This window comes from Heterodontus francisci, chromosome 36, assembly GCF_036365525.1.
Source record: "Heterodontus francisci isolate sHetFra1 chromosome 36, sHetFra1.hap1, whole genome shotgun sequence".
In the NCBI taxonomy this organism is placed as follows: Eukaryota; Metazoa; Chordata; class Chondrichthyes; order Heterodontiformes; family Heterodontidae; genus Heterodontus; species Heterodontus francisci.
The window spans coordinates 32,008,093-32,028,289 of record NC_090406.1 but is presented as its reverse complement, the minus strand read 5'-3'; the positions used below and the strand labels follow the sequence as shown (position 1 = coordinate 32,028,289).

The following is a 20,197-nucleotide window of genomic DNA, read 5'->3' as shown; positions in this document are numbered from 1 at the left end:
AGGGCTCCCAAATGCCTCTTCCATATGTCCACTCTCCAGGGATGTGAGCAAAGATGGCTGGTTGTCTCCGAGATGCCACCATGCATCAGAAGGGATCTGCTGCTGCCACACCCCCTTGCCCCTACCTGGGTGGTCACTCCCTCCCATGTACCATCCTGCATTGTCACATGCAAGCCCCAAAGAGGAGAGCGGTATGAGAATCATTAACCCGGTTGCAGGACTGCACCCAGGATCGGAGTGGGTAACCCCACCGCAGCTGACCTCCTCTGCGATCTCCATCCAGGCTTGCTTGGTGAGGTCGGAGGATCTCTTCTTGCCGTCCCTTGGGAAGAGGACCTCCCGTCTTTCCCTTACAGCCTGGAGGAGAACCTTCAGGGAGGCATTGCTAAACCAGAGAGCCATCCAGTGTCCCCCCTCCAGCATGTTTGTTGCAGCCTCCCTGTCTGTCCTTGATTCCTCAGTTGAGCCTCTAGGGTTCTTTAGGAGTGTTGACTTCAGCCACAGAGGTGGAGGGGTGCAAACTGCAGGCTAAGGCTTCCCAATGAGAATTGCTGCAGCAATCGGATTCAACAAGGCAGGACTGAATGCAAGGTTGGCAGGCCTTTAAAGATGGTGCCAGCACCTGCCTCTCAGTCAGGTGATGCCATGATTGCCGCCTCGTGGCCTGCCCCCGCACGTCCATTGGATGGATTTCGTGCCTCCAGGCTGTTAATTGGCTGGCTGCCACATGATTGTGGTCAGCCGGCTGCATTTTTCTCTTGTGGAGATGGCACCCATTTCCAGTGCTGCCACTGAGATCCGCAATGTGTGCAAAGAAGTACAAAGAGTAATCACACTGCATCATGGCTGATGCTGTGGGATTAGAGGAACTTTGTGGAATGTAACAAACAACATAGCTATCTTAAAGCTAGCATGGTTTTTCCAGTTTTCTGTCTTTCTCTGCTCATGTTGGGGTACAGTTCCACAGGTGGTATTTGTCATCTGATAAATTATCCAAATTGCCATTCTTCATTTGTGAATCTCCACACTGATAGCTATGTTGTTTGAACATCGGCAGAATATTTGACCACTGGGGACATCAACACACATATAATTTGCAGTTGGGGTCAATCGATGGCAAGTGAAGGTCAGAAGACTAATTTTTACTTTTCCCTAGCTGAGATCAACTAACTTAGTACAGACAAGCGCTTGACCTGCCTGGTCTGTATAACCCTGGACCTCGCCAGATGTTGCATTTAACAAACAAGCTATTGCAGAACATATTTAAAACCTTTTCCTTTAAATAAATCATCTGTTTTATCACAGCTATTTGAAGGCAGGAACATGAAATACTTGGGTGCTTGCAGTTCCTAAAATTACAACACGGCAATGATTTATAATTAAAGTGAGGTACAATTAGCTTTTTCATTCCATACTAAACAGAAGACAACAATTTCCCAGGGTAACTATGGCTGCAATTTCTTTGTAATTTCATTTGCATTTATACAGTGTCTTCCCATAACATATAATTAACACGACCTGTCATTTGCCTACCTTGTTCAAAATGATTGAGGTTTATTTTTAATAAAAAAAGCACAATAATAAAATAACACAATTAGTCTCTCTTCAGTTAGTCTGCAAATTTAAGCCTCTAATTTCCACCAGAAAGATATCTGAAGACCCAATATTCTGTTACAATTGTTTTTGAAATAGAGGAGGTCTTAGACCATACAGCTGTTAACAGAAAGAGTGATAATCCTGTGATGTACTTTTTTATCCCGTATTCCTTTACCATCGCTCTGCACTTGCAGACACTTGCTGGGATATGGTATGTTCCATGAGTTCCGGTGGCTCTCTGGTACTGCTGCCATAGCAACTCTACCTGAATTGCAGTATGGTCATATCATTTATTTAAAAGGGAATGCCTGTTTATTTTTCTTACAGAATGGGGAAAGAGCAAGAAAGGTGACAGATGGAGAGGACAATGAATTTGAGAACAACATGTCAAAAAGAGAGAGGAAGGCAAAAAGAGTGATGGAAACAGCAGTAACTAGTGGGATACGAAAAGAAAGAACTTTCATTTATATTGCACCTTATTTAACAGAAATGCTCAAAATGCTTCCAATATGATGATTTACTTTGAATCATTTTTGCAATACAGGTGAATGTGGTAGCTCTGTCATAGACTTAGAGTCATTTACAGCATAGAAGGAGGCCATTCAGCCCATCGAGTCCATGCTGGCTTTATGTGGAGCAGTCCAGTCAGTCCCACTCCCCGGCTTGATCCCTGTAGCCCTGCAACTTTATTTCCTTCAAGTGCCTATCCAATTTCCTTTTGAAATCATTGATTATACTACAATGAAACGAATAACCAGTTAATTTATTTTTTGTGGTATTGTTTAAGGAAATAATGGCCTTTGGGCACTAGGAGAATTCCCCACTCTCCTTTGAATAGTGCTATGTGATCTTAATGCGTGGATTGAGGCATGGTGCAGGAGGGAGAGCTTTGGATTCTTGTGGCATTGGGACCAGTTCTGAGGCAGGAGGCACCTATTCAAAAGGGACGGGTTGCACCTCAGCAGGATTGGGACCAATATCCTCGCAGGCAGGATCACTAGTGTGGTTGGGGAGAGTTTAAACTAAATTGGCAGAGAGATGGACATCAACATATAGAAGTAGAAAAAAGAAATAGGTGCATAAAGTGAGAGAGTTGGATGGTACTAGAGAAGGAAGTAGTACCATATTAGATATGAGCAGACTCTAACATTCACCAACTGTACCACTGACAGGGCAGCCCTCTCTCAGTATTGCACTGGAGCACCAGCCTAATATGTCAGTCTTGAGGTGAGTTTTGAACACATGGTCTTTGCTAGTGGGAACGGTGTGGCAGTGTTCCCAAAATTGTATAGGGCTGAAGATACTGCTGCATTCCAGATACTGATCCACCTGCAGAAAATTTTGTTGGGGTGTTCATGGGGGCAGTCCAGGCACCCACCTATTTCTGGCAGGGATCTAGTTGTGATCTAACAATCAAACTCTACACGTATACACTGTCCATTGGTATTGGCTGTAGAATGGCCTTGCTAGTGGCCCTTCACGGGATCACCAAAGATCCATCCAAAATGTCTGTTTTTTTAATTGATTTTTGTGGGCCAGGAGCATATTTGCCCCACAACATGTTCCCACCTGCTATCCCTCCCCTCCCTTGTTTGCCTTCCCCCCCCCCCCCCCACCTTGAACACTCAACATTTGGTTCTGGAACTGCTAGAGTATCTTTCAACTGCAATTAGCAAGCGGTTAATACTTGATCAGGTTTTGCCACTTGCCATGAAATGTACATGTTTCTGGCCAGACATCAAAATGGTTTGGGTTTGTTGCTGAGGACATAGGGCAGGCAGCATGAGATTGTGCACCACCTACCCCCTGTTCGCACAAAATGAAAATCATGGCCCATAGCCTCTAACTCAGAGCTACCAACTGAACACAAGCTGACACCTTTACAGGCAGAGTTACAATTCACTGATTACAGGGTTCATCTTTCCAGCTGTTGTAAAGCACTAAAAGCGGCAGCACTCAAACTGGCAAATGCCAAAATTGGGACAACATCTCTTATTTTGATTTGAAGAGAACATTTCTACAGTCTACACCATTTTGAAAACTAAACACAGCTTCTATATGTTTTAATAGTCAGCAATCTGTATAACTTTTGTTCATTAAAACCTCACTTTTATCGAGGAGTTGACATTTAGAAACCGTTTGGAGTGACATTCATGTTCAACAAGAGTAATCTGTTGTGATAGCACATTGGTTAGTAAGTTAAGGGAATGTATTTCAGGGGTGTCCAACCTTTTCGCGTGGTGGGCCATGTTACGGTTTTTTGTCTTATATAGGGGGCCGGTGAGAAAATTTCGGAAAGATAAAGACATAAAAAATTTATCTTACAATTAATCAAAACAACAAATGTGCATTTTAGTGAAGAAGCTTTAAATGAGAAGATTAATTTATTGACTTACTTTCTCTTCACTATGTTGGACACCGATTTAGTGAGATACCTGGCATTTTCCTTGCTTGCATAAGCAGTCAGTGTTTGCCCACACACTTCTTATAGCGATGCGGAATATTCCAGATAAATGTCCATCTGTCAGGATTGACCTTGATCGCTCTCTCTGCCTCCTCTCTCTCTGTCTCTCTCTACCCCTCCCTCTCTGTATCCTCCTTCTCTGTGTTCCGCCTTCTGTGTTATTCCCCCATCTGTCATTCCCCCCATGTATTGTTCCCTCCCCTCTCTGTCATTGCCCCCTCTGAATGTTGTTCCCTCCTCTGTGTGTTATTCCCCTCCCCGTGTGTCATTCCCCACCCTGCCTGTGCATCACCCCTCTTTCTGTCCCTGTCCCTCTCTCTAAAGGCCTGCTCGGGTCTGGGAAATAAAACCTGACCCGAACCCAAAAGAACCACATCGGACCCAAGCCCGACCCGGCCTGAGTCCTTGCATTTTTCCCGCGCCTGACCCGACCCACGCCACGCCTGACCCGAACCCAATCCGACCATAGTGCACTCACTGTACTTAACACTTTTGGACGGATGGAATGGAAGGAAGCTGCACTGCTGCAGCATGAGCGCGATGACGTCATAGAGACGTTCACTCGCTCACTGCGCAGACTCAGAGTCTGTGGAGTACTGTGTGTGTCCGACCCTGACTCAGCCCGACCCGACCCTGAAAGCGGGACCTGGAACAGCGACCCAACCCGAACCTGACCTGACACATGTCATCGGGTCCCGTCAGGTTTGAGTTGGGTAGCAGGCCTTTACCTCTCTCTCTCTCTCTGTTCCCCTTTCTCTGTCTCTCTGTCCCCCTCTCTCTCTTCCCCCCCCCCCCCCGCTCCCTGCACCCACCCCTCCTCCTCTTTCTGACGCTGCTGAGAGCAGGAACAGTGGTTTCTGAACTTTGGACATATTTGTGGTTTTTGCTGGCAGGCTTTTCAAAAAAGGCTTTTGGAAAAACCCAGAAGTTGTCCCGACAGGTGCCAAGAGTGGGAACGTCAGTTTCCAAATATCAGACAGATTCAGGCTTTCCAGCAGCTTCTGTTTTTTTTTAAATGCCTGCCGGGAAACCATGAATCAGTCTGAAGTTCAGAAACTGCTGTTCCTGCTCCCAGTACCTGTCGGCTGTGAGTATGGAAAGGAGTGTTAATGAGCAGTAGATAAAGATCTGAGCTTAGAAATTCCAATTCAGCTGTGAAATGGACAGTGTGATTTTTTTTTAAAGCCTGTCTGGTCGGAAAGAAGAAGCCAATGGGAAATTTCTCATCTCTGTAATTACAAGTCACGGACCCCAGGCGAGGATGAGGAATGGCTGGTGTTACGACTGCAGCAGGAGCAGTGCACTGTTAATTCAGTCCCATCACTCTACAGGTCATATAGCATGTTTTTAAGCTTTCACCAAATCGGGAAAAAAAAACAGCCAAATAAAACACTCTAGTATCCCCAGAATGAAGCTGACCAACAGTATATTCACACCTAATCTGTACTAATGCTTTGTCTTTCAAAACACCATTAACATATTGTTTGCCTTTGCTCCGTGACCTTTTGGTCAGCTATGTGGCCTGGTCCAATCTGCACCTTCTCCTTTGTTATCTCTTGCCCAACCCCCACCTCACTTGTTTATAATCTGTGACTTTTCTAATATTTGTCAGTTCCGAAGAAGGGTCACTGACCCGAAACGTTAACTCTGCTTCTCTTTCCACAGATGCTGCCAGACCTGCTGAGTGAATCCAGCATTTCTTGTTTTTGTTTCAGATTTCCAGCATCCGCAGTATTTTGCTTTTATTTAAATGAAGCTGACCAAACCAGGTATCTTTAGGCAACAACAAATTAACTATTCATTAAAAAACTAAATCTTAAACGCTATTAAGATAAACCTATGTCTAAAAACCTTATAACTTCTTAATTTAATCTAATTCCCACATTCATGTACATATATTCAAAAATAACAGTGGTCCAGTTTTAAGATAGAGTTTTTAAAAATTAGCTGTCTCTTAAGAATAAAATAAATAAATAGGTTTGCGGTGAATTAGGTCTTCTGATGTGAGGGTAATCAAGGTTCACTCGAAGTCTTCATTCAGATTTGATGAAAATACTCTGTTCTTGATAGGCACTCAACAGTTCTTTGAACGATGAGCACAGCAATATAAATAATTTAGTTGAAAAAGAAAAGCTTTTCTTCCTTACTCAGGGAATTAACTTGGCTTATAGCTTTGTAGAATTTTTTCTTGAGAATAAAACATAGAAACATAGGTGCAGGAGTAAGCCATTCAGCCTATTAAGCCTGCCCCACCATTCAATATGATCATGGCTGTTCATCCACTTTGATGCCTTTTTCCCACACTATTCTGATATCCCCTTATGTCATTTGTATTTAGAAATCTGTCAATCTCTGCTTTAAACGTACTCAATGACTGAGCTTCCACAGCCCTCCGGAGTACAGAACTCCAAAGATTCACAACCCTCTGAGTAAAGAAATTTCTCCTCATCTCTGTCTTACTCCTTATTTTGACATTGTGTCCCCTGGTTCTAGACTCTCCAACCAGGGGAAACATCTTAGCTGCATCTACCCTGTCTATCGCTTTAAGTATTTTGTAGGTTTCAATGAGATCACTTCTCATTCTTCAAAACTCTGGAGAACACAGGCCCAGTTTCCCCAATCTCTCTTCATAGGATAGTCCTGCTACCCTGGAAGTCTGGTGAACCTTTGTTGCACTTCCTCTATGGCAATAATATCCTTCCTAAGGTAAGAGGACCAAAACTGCACACAGTACTCCAAGTGCGGTCTAGCCAAGGTTCTATACAATTGAAGCAAGACTTCACTACTCCTGTATTCAAATCCTCTTGTGATAACGGCTAACATACCATTAGCCTTCCTAATTGCTTGCTGTATCTGCATGTTAGCTTTCAGTGACTTATTGACAAAGACACCCAGGTCCCTTTGTACATCTACACTTTCTAATCTCTTACCATTTAAGAAATACTCTGCACATCTGTTCCTCCTACCAAAGTGGATAACGTCACACTTTTCCGCATTATATTCCATCTGCCACGTCCTTGCCCACTCACTAAGTCTGTCCAAATCCCCTTGAAGCCACCTTGCATCTTCTCACAACATTCCCACCTAATTTTGTGTCATCCGCGAACTTGGAAATACCAGATTTGGTCCCCACATCCAAATCATTGATATTTATGTGAACAGCTGGGGCCCAAGCACTGATCCCTACGGTACCCCACTAGTCACAGCCTGCTAATGCAAGGATGACCTGGTTATTCCTACTCTCTGTTTTCTACCTGTTAACCAATCCTTAATCTATGCCAGTATGTTACCTCCTATCCCATGTGCTTTAATTTTGCTAACCAACCTCCTGTGGGGGACTTTATCAAAAGCCTTCTGAAAATCCAAGTATACCACGTCAACTGACTCCCCTTTATCAATTGTTAATAACATCCTCAAAAAATTCCAACAGGTTTGATAAACATGATTTCCCACTCATAAATCCATGTTGGCTATGCCCAGTCAGATCATTGTTATCCAAGTGTCCACTTATCACATCCTTTAGAATAGATTCTAGCATTTTCCCAATGACTTTCTTCAGATCACCTCATTGGAACAGTCTCTCAGAACTAACTGGTGCAGACCAGTCCCTGCCAGCTCCTTACACAGTCAAATAGACACATCATCTCATATGACCTGCTGTTGCTCAGGGTAACCAAAAATGCAGCTGTGGTACACTGTGTCTCCAGATTTCTAGAATCTTCTCTCTCTTAAAGGTGCACTGTATTTAACAGTCTTAAAGGCACACACACAGTTTTTAATTGGAGGAGAAAAAGTAAAGCTGCATTTGCTGACAACGCAACCACTAGGTGACGCCACACTGGCACATGCGCTGCTCTCTCCCCGCTTCCCCCACTCTCTCGCCACGTTACGCATGACACCATCTGTGCATGTGCCAACCAGTCCTGGCAATGCGCAGAGAGCAGGAGCCCATCTGCGCATATTTGGCGCAGTCCGATGACGTCAGCGGCCGGCTGCGTTGTCAAGAATCACTTCGTTTCCAGAAAGAGAGGTGTCAGCTTAAACTGCCTGGAGGAAAACAATTAAAACCGGGTTCCCATGTTGTACGAAAGCGCTTTGACAATAATTTCAAAGGCAAGAAATCGCGATAATCTGCGGAACATTTTTCTTTCAATCCGAATTCAGGCAGCGCGCGGAGCAGCCGTCAGTGACGCAAACATAGCGTCAACGGGTCGGATCGGAATAGCAGGCGCTTGCGCACTGGATAAGAGGGGGAAAAACTGGGCGGGTGAGGCGCGCCTGCGAATCGGTATGAGAGGATCTGGCGTGTGAGGCGCGCTTGCGCACCAAGTGTGAAAGGGATCGCGCAGGTAAGACGCGCCTGCGCACTGGGGGGTGATAGGGGCCCGGGCTGGCAGGCGCCGGGAGTAATAAGTATGGATGTTGCTTATGTGTGCGAATGGGAGAAGCGGCCAAAGAGCAATTACTGTCCGTCTGTCCCGTTGGTGTGTGCCTGGTCCTGTAGGAACCTGGTGGCTTTCAGCACCGACCTGAAGAACGAGGAGGAACAAGGTAGAGTTTTGAAACTGATGAAGCGTTAACTCTGTTTCTCTCTCTACAGATGCTGCCAGATCTGCTGAGTATTTCCAGCAAATTTCTTGTTTTTGTTTCAGATTTCCAGCATCTGAGTATTTTGCTTTTGATTAAGGTAGGGTTTTGAGTCTGGTCCTGGTTTATGCGGGACTGGGCTGCCTCATCTTTCCATTGTACTTGTTCAGTGATGGGAAGTTCTTGAAGTTTGAAATTCCTAATTACTGTAACTGCATTTGCATTTCTTGCAAATTTATTGTAAAAGAGATATGCATTTCTGTTAACACTTTAGCTCAGCTTTCAGAAACATCTCAAAATGCTTCACATACGGTATGTTACTGTTATATAGACAGAAATGCCAACCCATGGCACTGGACAAGATCTCAAATAACAGTGAATCAAAATGGCACTTCTTTTTGGCGATGTTGGTTAAGTAATGTTAAGTTGCATGCCATGCTATTATAAAATGGGTAGCATTTTTGCCTCTGAGTCAGGTGGTTGTGGGTTCAAGTCCGATGGATTTTAGCTCAAAATCTAGGCTGACGGTCCAGTGAATGTAACACTGAGGAAATGCTTCACTGTCGGAGGTGCCGTCTTTCAGATGGGATGTTAAACTGAGGCTCTCTGAAGTGGATGGTAACAATGTTATGGTACTATTTTAAAGAAGAGCATGGAAATTCTTGCTGGTGTTCTGATGAATATTTATTTATCCCTCAACCTACACCTAAAAACAGATGATCTGGTTATTATTGCATTGCTTTCTGTGGGACTTTGCATGAATTGGTTGCTCTGTTTTCTAAATTACAACAGTGACTGGATTTCAAAAAGTACATTGAATGTAAAGTGCTTTGAGATATGCTGAAGTTGCCATTTAAATGTAAGTTATTTCTTTTTCTTTACTTGCATTTATATATGGTGGCTCCTCCTCAGAGCCCTTTCCTATCCTGAGTGGCGTGAAACAGGGCTATGTTCTCGCACCCACACTTTTTGGGATTTTCTTCTTCCTGCTGCTTTCACGTGCGTTCAAGTCCTCTGAAGAAGGAATTTTCCTCCACACAAGATCAGGGGGCAGGTTGTTCAACCTTGCCCGTCTAAGAGCGAAGTCCAAAGTATGGAAAGTCCTCATCAGGGAACTCCTCTTTGCTGACGATGCTGCTTTAACATCTCACACTGAAGAGTGCCTGCAGAGTCTCATCGACAGGTTTGCGGCTGCCTGCAATGAATTTGGCCTAACCATCAGCCTCAAGAAAACGAACATCATGGGGCAGGATGTCAGAAATGCTCCATCCATCAATATTGGCGACCACGCTCTGGAAGTGGTTCAAGAGTTCACCTACCTAGGCTCAACTATCACCAGTAACCTGTCTCTAGATGCAGAAATCAACAAGCGCATGGGAAAGGCTTCCACTGCTATGTCCAGACTGGCCAAGAGAGTGTGGGAAAATGACGCACTGACACGGAACACAAAAGTCCGAGTGTATCAGGCCTGTGTCCTCAGTACCTTGCTCTATGGCAGCGAGGCCTGGACAACGTATGCCAGCCAAGAGCGACGTCTCAATTCATTCCATCTTCGCTGCCTCCGGAGAATACTTGGCATCAGGTGGCAGGACCGTATCTCCAACACAGAAGTCCTCGAGGCGGCCAACATCCCCAGCTTATACACACTACTGAGTCAGCGGCGCTTGAGATGGCTTGGCCATGTGAGCCGCATGGAAGATGGCAGGATCCCCAAAGACACATTGTACAGCGAGCTCGCCACTGGTATCAGACCCACCGGCCGTCCACGTCTCCGCTTTAAAGACGTCTGCAAACGCGACATGAAATCCTGTGACATTGATCACAAGTCGTGGGAGTCAGTTGCCAGCGTTCGCCAGAGCTGGCGGGCAGCCATAAAGACGGGGCTAAAATATGGCGAGTCGAAGAGACTTAGTAGTTGGCAGGAAAAAAGACAGAGGCGCAAGGGGAGAGCCAACTGTGCAACAGCCCCGACAAACAAATTTCTCTGCAGCACCTGTGGAAAAGCCTGTCACTCTAGAATTGGCCTTTATAGCCACTCCAGACGCTGCTTCACAAACCACTGACCACCTCCAGGCGCGTATCCATTGTCTCTCGAGATAAGGAGGCCCAAAAGAAAGAAAAAAAAGAAACTTGCATTTATGTAGTACGTGTTTTTGGTTTGGCAGTATGGACTTTTAAGCAGTTTGTTTTTAATGCTAAGTTCAGTTTTCTGGGTTTTGGAAAAATATTTTGTTTTTTGGGTTTGCAATATATTATCAAATGGGACTGTACAGAGTATTCCAGTGGATGCAAAAGCAGCAGGCCCTTGAAAATTAAGTTCAGTGCCACCAGGAAGAGAAGCAACTGGTTCTGGGCTATTTATAAAATTAAACCCCAATCCCAGTGCGGACAGAATCCAATTAATTCTTTATACTGTAACTGGAAACCAGGGAAATGCTTCCAAATATATTGAAGTATTACAAAATATGATGTAAATATCCAAAATGTCAATATGAGATCAGTGGCACTACATCTAAATCTGCACCATCTAAATAAAGTGTTTGTAAAGAGGTCAAATATTCCTCAAAGTGTGAGGACTGCAGTAAAATAAATATATTCTCAGTACCAATTCAATGTTGAGACCAGAACAATTGAAATAATTTGCCGTAATACAGCCTTAAACCTTTTCCCTAAATTCTGCCTCTGACTGAATTTGAACTTGGCAAAAGCTGGCAACCTTCTGAGGTAGAGGCGAGCGTTGGCAACTGAACCATGCTATGCAGTGCATTTATCACAAGAAAAGGAATTTCCACCGTCTTACTAAACTATCACTACTTTATAATAATGAGCTCTCTCAGGCCCAAAACTTTACTGTTTCATTGGAATTACCAACTTTTGTTGCATGTTCAATTTAAGTGGGGTCAGATCCTTACTGAATTCTAACAAGTCTCACTTGAAACACTAATGTTTATTTCCCTTTCATATGCTGACTGACTTGCTGTATGTTCCTGACATTACTGATTTCTTTTTAGATACAACCAAATTGCTGTGTGTTCCCAGTATTATGTGTTTTATTTTAGATCTTTGTTGATTTAAATGGAAAATGCTTTAGACAATGAGGCTGAACAGTGTTCTCCAACAGCCCTTCTTTTTCTTACAGATCTTACATATATGGTTCACATTTTGGATACTGAGCATCCCTGGGATGTTTATTCCATCAACTCAGGACACCATGAAGTGATTACTTCTCTGGAGTGGGACCAATCTGGTAAGCTTTTTCTTTGGTTAACTGTGTTGTCCCAGTGTCACCAGTTGGTAACATTAAATGATAAGGCAAGTCTAGGTGTCCTGGGGCATCACCAATATGATAAATAATTGTTCATAATAAATACATAAATGGTTAAACTATAATGTTTTTATGCAGATCAGTTATCCTCTCTATGCCCGGCGGTGCCCCTTGGGCGCTGAAAGCCTCAAGCGTAAGATCTGAACTGTGAAGTGTTTCTGCCCTATTACCTATGCATTCACTTGAAGGTGTGCTGGGAGATAACACATTTTAAGCACCTGAGAAAATTGATTTTGCTACACGATGCACAGAGGAAATCTTCCCAATGTGTTTGCAGAAGTGCACTCTCCCTGTATGATGCTTTGTATAGCAGTAGATGATGTGCATATTTCTTGTGGATAACCACAATGTTGACTGATTTCTCTTGTGGTTTCATATTTAATTTAATTAGAAAAAAAAATTAGATAAGGACTGAATGTTTTCATAATTACAGGTACTAAAATGTATCTTTTAGAATTGAGATGTCTTTTTTAAAACTCTGATTTCGCTCCACGCTGTTTCCTTGAAAGGTTCCCGCCTGTTATCTGCTGACGCTGATGGTCGGGTGAAATGCTGGAGTATGACTGATCACCTGGTAAACAGCTGGGACAGCATAGTCGGGAGTTCAGTGGATGGGGACCCCATTGTAGCCTTGTCATGGCTACACAATGGTGTCAAGTTGGCCTTGCATGTAGAAAAGGTTTGTGCTGTAGTCAAAAACTTGAGTAATATTTTAATTATCTGTCAACAACCAAAGGTGGTGTTAATTATAACTGGTACCTCTGTTCTACTGATAGGACCACAGCAATAGTCATCTCTGTTACTGAATTGGAGGTGCATTTATCTATGTCACATCTGGTCTGTGCACTCAATCATTTTGGCCCTGAAGTTAGTTTTAGGTCATAAGTTGAATTCAAATTGACGTCATGCTTGTTTGCTTCATAATGCACTAATAGTCCAGAAAGCTGACCAGCAACAAATTTATACATTATAGTTTTGTTTATACTGGTGCCAAATAGTTGCACTTAATATTTGGGACTGGATATCCATAAATATTGATGCATTGCCAGTCATACATGTAGCTTGCCTGTTAAAAACCTGGGAGGAACTTCCTTCTGACTTTTTATCCCATTCTAGAATCTGACAGATCTGGAATAAATGTTAATAAGAGGAGTGCAAATCTGGTGCTTATTTCTGCTTTCATCCATTTGTGCAAATATCAGTTAATCATTGTGACTGTGCAAAAATGTAAATAGCCAACTTTATTAGCAATGCTAATTTACAAACATCATAAACCAGGTGAAAATGTCAGATGCTGTGTTCTGGCCTAAGGAAAGCTCATTTGGGGTAGCCAAGCTGTTCTGCAGTATTTTCACTCCTGTTGTTTCTGAAACAAAATTCACTGCCTGATTCATCCAGTCACATAGCTGAGTGCAGCTCAGAACCATATTTTGTACTGATCTGTGAGCTATAAGAAATCTGTGTTATGATACAGAACTTTTTAAAGTTGGATTTAATTTCTTATATGGTTTTAGAGCTTTAAGATGACGTTTTTTTTTCTCGCAGTCTGGAGCATCCAATTTTGGTGAGAAGTTTTCTCGGGTGAAATTTTCCCCTTCCTTGACGCTGTTTGGAGGGAAGCCGATGGAAGGTTGGATTGCTGTAACCATCAGTGGTCTAGTGACTGTGTCATTACTGAAACCCAGCGGACAGGTTCTCACTGCTACAGAGAGTTTATCACGGTTGAGAAGCAGAGTTGCACTGGCAGACATTGCATTCACTGGTGGTGGGAATATCGTGGTGACCACGTCGGATGGCAGCAGCTCCTCACCTGTTCAGTTTTATAAAGTCTGTGTGAGTGTTGTAAATGAGAAATGCAAAATTGACACTGAACTGCTTCCATCACTCTTCATGCGCTGTACAACCGACACTGCTCGAAAGGAGAAGTACCCGGCTGTCACTCACCTGAAGTTTTTAACAAGAGAAACATCTGAGCAGGTAACATGACTGTTTCCTTATCTCCTCACCTTCACAGCTCTGCTGCCACACCCTATGCAAAGGTTGGTTTAGATTGAAATTCAGGTATCTCTGGTCAACTTGTAATCATTCCCTGCTTTATCAAAATGTCACTTCTAATGTAAATATGTATAAGAGCAACCAATTTCATTTTGAGAAAGCTCATTTGAGCTATTTTGGCTGATGACTTGGTTGCTCTTAAAGCTAGAGTATAATCTTCTATTCTTGTGTGGCTTCAAGAACCTCAAAGTATGCTGTCTGCAGTTAGTGTGCAAGGATTGATCTTGGTGTCCCCATTACATAAATGCTGTCATAATTGCTGGGATAGAATCTAAAAAGCGAGGGTCTGTTTACACTGTTGATTTATCAAACAAGGGTCAATGAGACGAGAATGTGAAATCTGGATTTATGATGGTGCACTGTTAATCCTGATACACTGCCATTTTTCTGTAGCCGACCTGATCAGGAGCTGTGCTATAACCATGTAAATATGGTTACCAATTTAATAAAAACCAGTTGAGATTGAAAATGCTCAGCAGGTCTGGCAGCATCTTTGGAGAGTGAAACCGAGTTATTGTTTCAGGATTGACCTGCAAAATTAACTTTCTCCGTAAATGCTGCCAGACCTGCTGAACATTTCCAGAATTTTATGTACTTATTTCAGACTTCAAGCATCTACAATGTTATGCTTTTGTACCACTCTGGTTACCAGCAGTGTTAACATTGTCATGTATTGTTTCAGTCTCTGCTCAGTCAGTTAGTTTTTTTATTCGTTTCATGGGATGCAGGCATTGCTGGTGAGGTCTGCATCTGTTGCCAATCCCTAATTGCCCTCGAGAAGGTGGTGGTGAGCTGCCTTTTTGAACTATTGCAGTCTATTTGGTGTGGGTACACTCACAGTGCTGTTAGGGAGGGAGTTCCAGGATTTTGATCCAGCTACAGTGAAGGAACAGGGATGTATTTCCAAGTCAAGATGGTGTGTGGCTTGGAGGGGAACTTGCAGGTGGTGGTGTTCCCACGCATGCGCCTACTGCCCTTGTCCTTCTAGGTGGAAGAGGTCGCGGGTTTGGAAGGTGGTATCGACGGAGGTATTACGAGTTGCTGCAGTGCATCTTGTAGATGGTGCACACTGCTGCCATTGTGCATCGGTGGCGGAGGGAATGATGTTTAAGATGGTGGATGGGGTGCTGATCAAGCAGGCTGCTTTGGCCTGGATGGCGTTGAGCTTCCTGAATGTTGGAGCGACACTCATCCAGGCAATTGGAGAGTATTCCATCACACTCCTAACTTGTGCCTTGTGGTGGACAGGCTTTGGGGAGTCAGGAGGTAGATTACTCGCTGTCGAACTCCTAGCCTGCTCTTATAGCCACAGTATTTGTGGCTTGTCCAGTTCAATTTCTGGTCAGTGGTACCCCCCAGGATGTTCGTGTAAGATTCAGCGATGGTAATGCCATTGAATGTCAAGGGGAGATAGTTAGATTCTCTCTCGTTTGAGATGGTCATTGCCTGGCACTTGTGTGGCGCAAATGTAACTTGCCACTTATCAGCCCAAGCTTGACTGTTGTCCGGGTCTTGCTGCATATGGACACGGACTACTTCAGGAAGAGTTGCGAATGGCGCTGAACATCGTACAATCAGTGAACATCCCCACTTCTGACCTTATTTAAGTGGCGCTTGATGGCACTGTCGGTGACTACTTCCATCACTTTGCTGATAATCGTGAGTAGATTGATCGGGTGATAATTGGTCGGGTTGGATTTTTGTGGACAGGACATACCTGGACAATTTTCCACATTGCCGGGTAGATGCCAGTGTTGTAGCTGTACTGGAACAGCTTGGCTAGGGGCGCAGCTAGTTCTGCACACAAATCTTCAGTACTACAGCTGTTATGTTGCTGTATCTAGTGCCTTCAGCCATTTCTTTATCACATGGAATAAATCGAATTGGCTGAAGACAAACATCTGTGATGCTAGGAACCTCAGGTGGATGCCGAGCTGGATCATCCCCTTGGCACTTCTGGCTGAAGATTGTCGCAAATACTTCAGCTCTTTCTTTTGTGCTGATGTGCTGTGCTCCTCCATCATTGAGGATGAGGATATTTTTGAGCCTCCTCCTCCTCCTGTTAGTCGTTTAATTGTCCACCACTATTCATGACTGGATGTGAGAGGACTGCAGAGCTTGGATCTGATCCGTTGGTTGTGGGATCACTTAGTACTGAGTATTGTATGCTGTTTCCTCGTTTGTCACACAAGTAGTCCTGTGTTTTAGCCTCACCAGGTTGACACCTTTTTTTTTAGGTGTGCCTGCTGCTGCTTCTGGCATTCTCGCCTCTCTTTATTGAACCAGGGTTGATCTCTTGGCTTGATGGTAATGGTAGAGAGAGGGATATGCCAGGTCGTGAGGTTATTATTGATTATGGTTGAATATAATTCTGCTGCTGCTGATGGCCCACACTGCCTCCTGGATGCCCAGTTTTGAGCTGTCAGATCTATTCTGAATCTATCTCATTTAGCACAGTGGTAGTGTCACACAGCACAATGGAGAGTATCCTCAGTGTGAAGACAGGACTTCGTTTTCACAAGGATTGTGTGGTGGTCACTCCTACCAATACTGTCGTGGACAGGTGCATCTGCAACAGGTAGATTGGTGAGAACAAGGTCTAGTTGGTTTTCCCCTCACCTACTGCGGTCCAAGTCTGGCAGCTTTGTCCTTCAGGACTTGGCCAGCTCAGTCAGTAATGGTGCTACGGAGCCACTCTAGGTGGTGGACATTGATGTTCCCCCACCCAGAGTATATTCTGTGCCCTTGCTGCTCTCAGTGCTTCTTCCAAGTGGTGTTCAACATGGAGGAGTAATGATTCATCAGCTGAGGGAGGGCGGTAGGTGGTAATCAAGAGATTTTGTTGTGCATGTTTGACCTGATGCCATGAGACTTCGTGGGGTTTTGAGTCAATGTTGAGGACTCCCAGGACAACTCCCTCCTGACTGTATACCACTGTATCGCCTGCCACCTCTGGTGAGTTTGTCCTGTCAGTTGGGCAGGATGTACCCAGAAATGGTGATGGTAGCGTCTGGGATATTGGATGTATGTTTCTGTGAGTATGACCATGTCAGGCTGTTGCTTCCCTAGTCTGTGGAACAGCGCTCTCAATTTTGGCACAAATCCCCAGATGTTGCTAAGAAAATAGTTTGGTGTAGTGATGTGTCTTTCTTAAAATGTATATATGGTAATCTGCAGGGCAAGGAATAGGAAACTGTTTGATAGCAATGAGTGTGTTGGCATTTACATGAGATCATTCACAGAGGAAAATCTAAAAAAAAACTAGTCTATTGCCACTGCCTGACCATAATTTAGTCTTTTATTTTGTAACTGCTTGCATATAGCTTCTATAAGGCCTGATTTTAACTAAGTGTCTTGAGTGAATTAAAATCGGGTCCTATATAATATGCCTGATAGCTGCTTGTGATAGTTTGAGTTGCAGCAGCCGATGGTAGGCTTCTAAATTTTCACTCTTCACCATGCTGTAGGGAGACAATAATGAAGACTAGGTGTTCAATCTGATGACTATTTGTTTCTTATCCTGTACTAACTCCTCCTTACCCATCAATCCCATCCTCACTGACATTAGATCCCTGTTCCACAGTGCACTGAACTCAAAATCCTCATCTTCAAATCATTCCAAGACCTTTTTCCACCCTATCTCTTCAACCTCTTCCAGCCCTGGGTCTCTTTGGTCCTCTGTGCATCCTTCTCCCTTTAGCTTACCTTTGGCAGTCCAGCCTTCAGCAGCCTCTCCAAGCCTTCCACTTATTTCTTCATCTTTACAAAGCTTAAATTCCATTTTCCTTTCAACCCAGCTTTTGATCTCCTTATGACTAGACGTCACTTTCTTTTATCTGTTTCCATCCCCTAACTTTCCCTTGAGGCAGTTTCAATGTTAAAAGCACTGTATAAATGTTTGTTGTCGTCGTCCTCCTCTCTGGCCCATGAGTGATATCAGTAAAGACCTGGAAGCATTCGGTTATACATGGGGCATGACACATGAAATGGGAAGCGTTAAATGGAGTAATAAGAGGAAAGTAAGTATTATGGTAATAAACCATTTCAGATGCAGAGCAGTGAATATTTTGGTTCAGATTTGTGGATCTTAATGTAAAAACTTATGTGGCAGGGTAATTGACATTCTGCTGCCTCCTGCAGGTGTTGCTTTGTGCTTCAAGTCTGACTGGCAGCATTGTAGAATGTTGGTCATTACGGAAGGAAGGGTTACCAGTGAATAATATTTTTCAGCCAATTTCCCCTGTGGGTGAGTATGGAGATTGCTGCTCTAAGCAGGATTCACTGATCAATTATAAATTGCAGTTAGCACAGCTTGGGACTTAACCTGCTATTTCAGAGAGGCTACAATCAGTAAGTTACATAATGCATATTTTTCTGTAAGCTGGCTGCTTGCAGTGATTCAGGTTCGATTTGCTTCCCCCACTATTTGATGCCTCCCCAATGAACTGAATATGTTGTGCACTTTGTGAAATGGATGGAGTGTGCAAAGCTGTGATCAACTGCTTTGTTGATAAACTAGCTGCGCAGAAGCTGTACCATTCCTCTGCATGTTTCTATCTTATTGCCAAGATATCAGTGTTGACTATTTTGTGCTTCTGCTATTGGACAGATTTCAGATGTGCATGTTATTTATCACTCCATTAAAATGGCCTCATCAGTCAAAATCAAGTTAAATTTTGGCCTGGAAAGGGGCTAGCAGTGGAGTAAGGAGAGGAGTTTCAATATACAAAAGTTTTAGCTAACTGGAAGAAGGCAAAAGATTAATGAAGGATCGTAGATGAAGGGTTCTATACAGCATCACTCATAAGCTGGTAAATTGCATTGTTTTTAATTTTACCAGAGCTGAAAGGTAAATTGTCATAGAATAGAATCATAAAGCACAGAAGGAGGCCACACGATTTGTTGTGTCTATGCTTTTTTTTTGTAAGAGTTAATTTCCTTGTCCATGGATTGTTGGCAAGCAATGTTTTCCAGCCCTTTGTGTCTGTACACATGATGTTTCTTTGAAATGGCCTGAATTATTAAAAGTGAGCCTGTTAAGCTGTGTGTGAGGAAAATGACCAAGGTTTGTTACATTGATAAGGTGGAGTTTTGAGAATCATTTGTAAGAAATATTATTTAGTTAGTTAAAAGTAATTTTTTAATTGCATTGTGCCTGGAATGGAAATCTCATTTGGCGCTGTAAGTTATGGGTAAACTCAAAATGCATCTGTTACCAGCACTGACCTAAAGCTGGCAACAAACATAAAATTGTTCCTAGTCCTGGGTTAAAATTCCTGATATTGCCCAGGGAGGCTAATAGTATCAGTAACTTTAAGAAGTAGTTTGACAGGAATCTAGTGTGAAAATCAATTGCGTTATAGATAGTGAACTTTGTACTCTGTTTTTGAGCTCTGGAGCTGGACACGTTGACAGCTGTTTTTCTCTAGTCATGTACATTTGTATGTAAAGTGATCTGTGAACTGGATCTCTCAGTGCTTGGAGCCCAGTCATGATAAAAGATGCATTCTGCTGCCGATATCATTTTTAAAATGGAATGGGCCTTCCATTCATAGTGTTTCGCTCACTGCTACTGTGATTTCTGTTATGATTTTGCTAGGTGATAAACAGCCAAGCATTCTGAAGTGGAGGATTCTATCTGCAACCAATGACCTGGATCGTGTAACAGCTGTGGGTTTACCCAAACTTCCCATTTCGCTGACCAGCACTGACCTAAAAGTGGCAACAGATACCAAATTCTTCCCAGGGCTCGGTTAGTACTATCCTTCACCTGAAGTCCAATGTGAAAACTTTGTTAATGTTTTCCCCTTTGTCCAGTGATGGGTGGCTTTGTGAATCCTTAAAAGTGCGAACTTAACCAAACACCATGAAACAGAAATTATGGTGAGATTCAGAAATTATTGGTAACATAAACTGGCTCCTGTACAATATCTGCAGTAGAGTACCATGTATATCACAGCCCTCTGCGTGAGGAGCAGCTTTAATGGTGACTGAACAGGATAGCTTTTAGCTCATCAGATCCCAATTTAGTTGCTTGAGGAGAGTAGGGCATTTGAGTTGTCTGTATTTGGGGGAAGAGTATTTGCTAGGTGACCCAGCTGGAATCTTTCCTCTGATCTCCTGTTGACTAGAATCATATTAGTATTGTTTTAAGGCCAGTTTGACTTCCC

General features: G+C 43.4%; 1 protein-coding gene across 1 annotated transcript in view; it reads left to right on the top strand.

Moving 5' to 3' along the window:
• Positions 1-8,410: 8,410 nt before the first annotated feature.
• The window catches only part of med16 (mediator complex subunit 16), a 54,773-nt gene continuing 42,986 nt past the window's right edge, over positions 8,411-20,197 (top strand). Inside the window, exons 1-6 of the mRNA XM_068015840.1 lie at positions 8,411-8,611; positions 11,787-11,894; positions 12,482-12,651; positions 13,518-13,949; positions 18,168-18,273; positions 19,627-19,779. Of these exons, the coding sequence (XP_067871941.1) occupies positions 8,476-8,611; positions 11,787-11,894; positions 12,482-12,651; positions 13,518-13,949; positions 18,168-18,273; positions 19,627-19,779 (1,105 nt within the window). The 5' untranslated portion in view covers positions 8,411-8,475. The remainder of the gene's footprint in view (positions 8,612-11,786; positions 11,895-12,481; positions 12,652-13,517; positions 13,950-18,167; positions 18,274-19,626; positions 19,780-20,197) is intronic.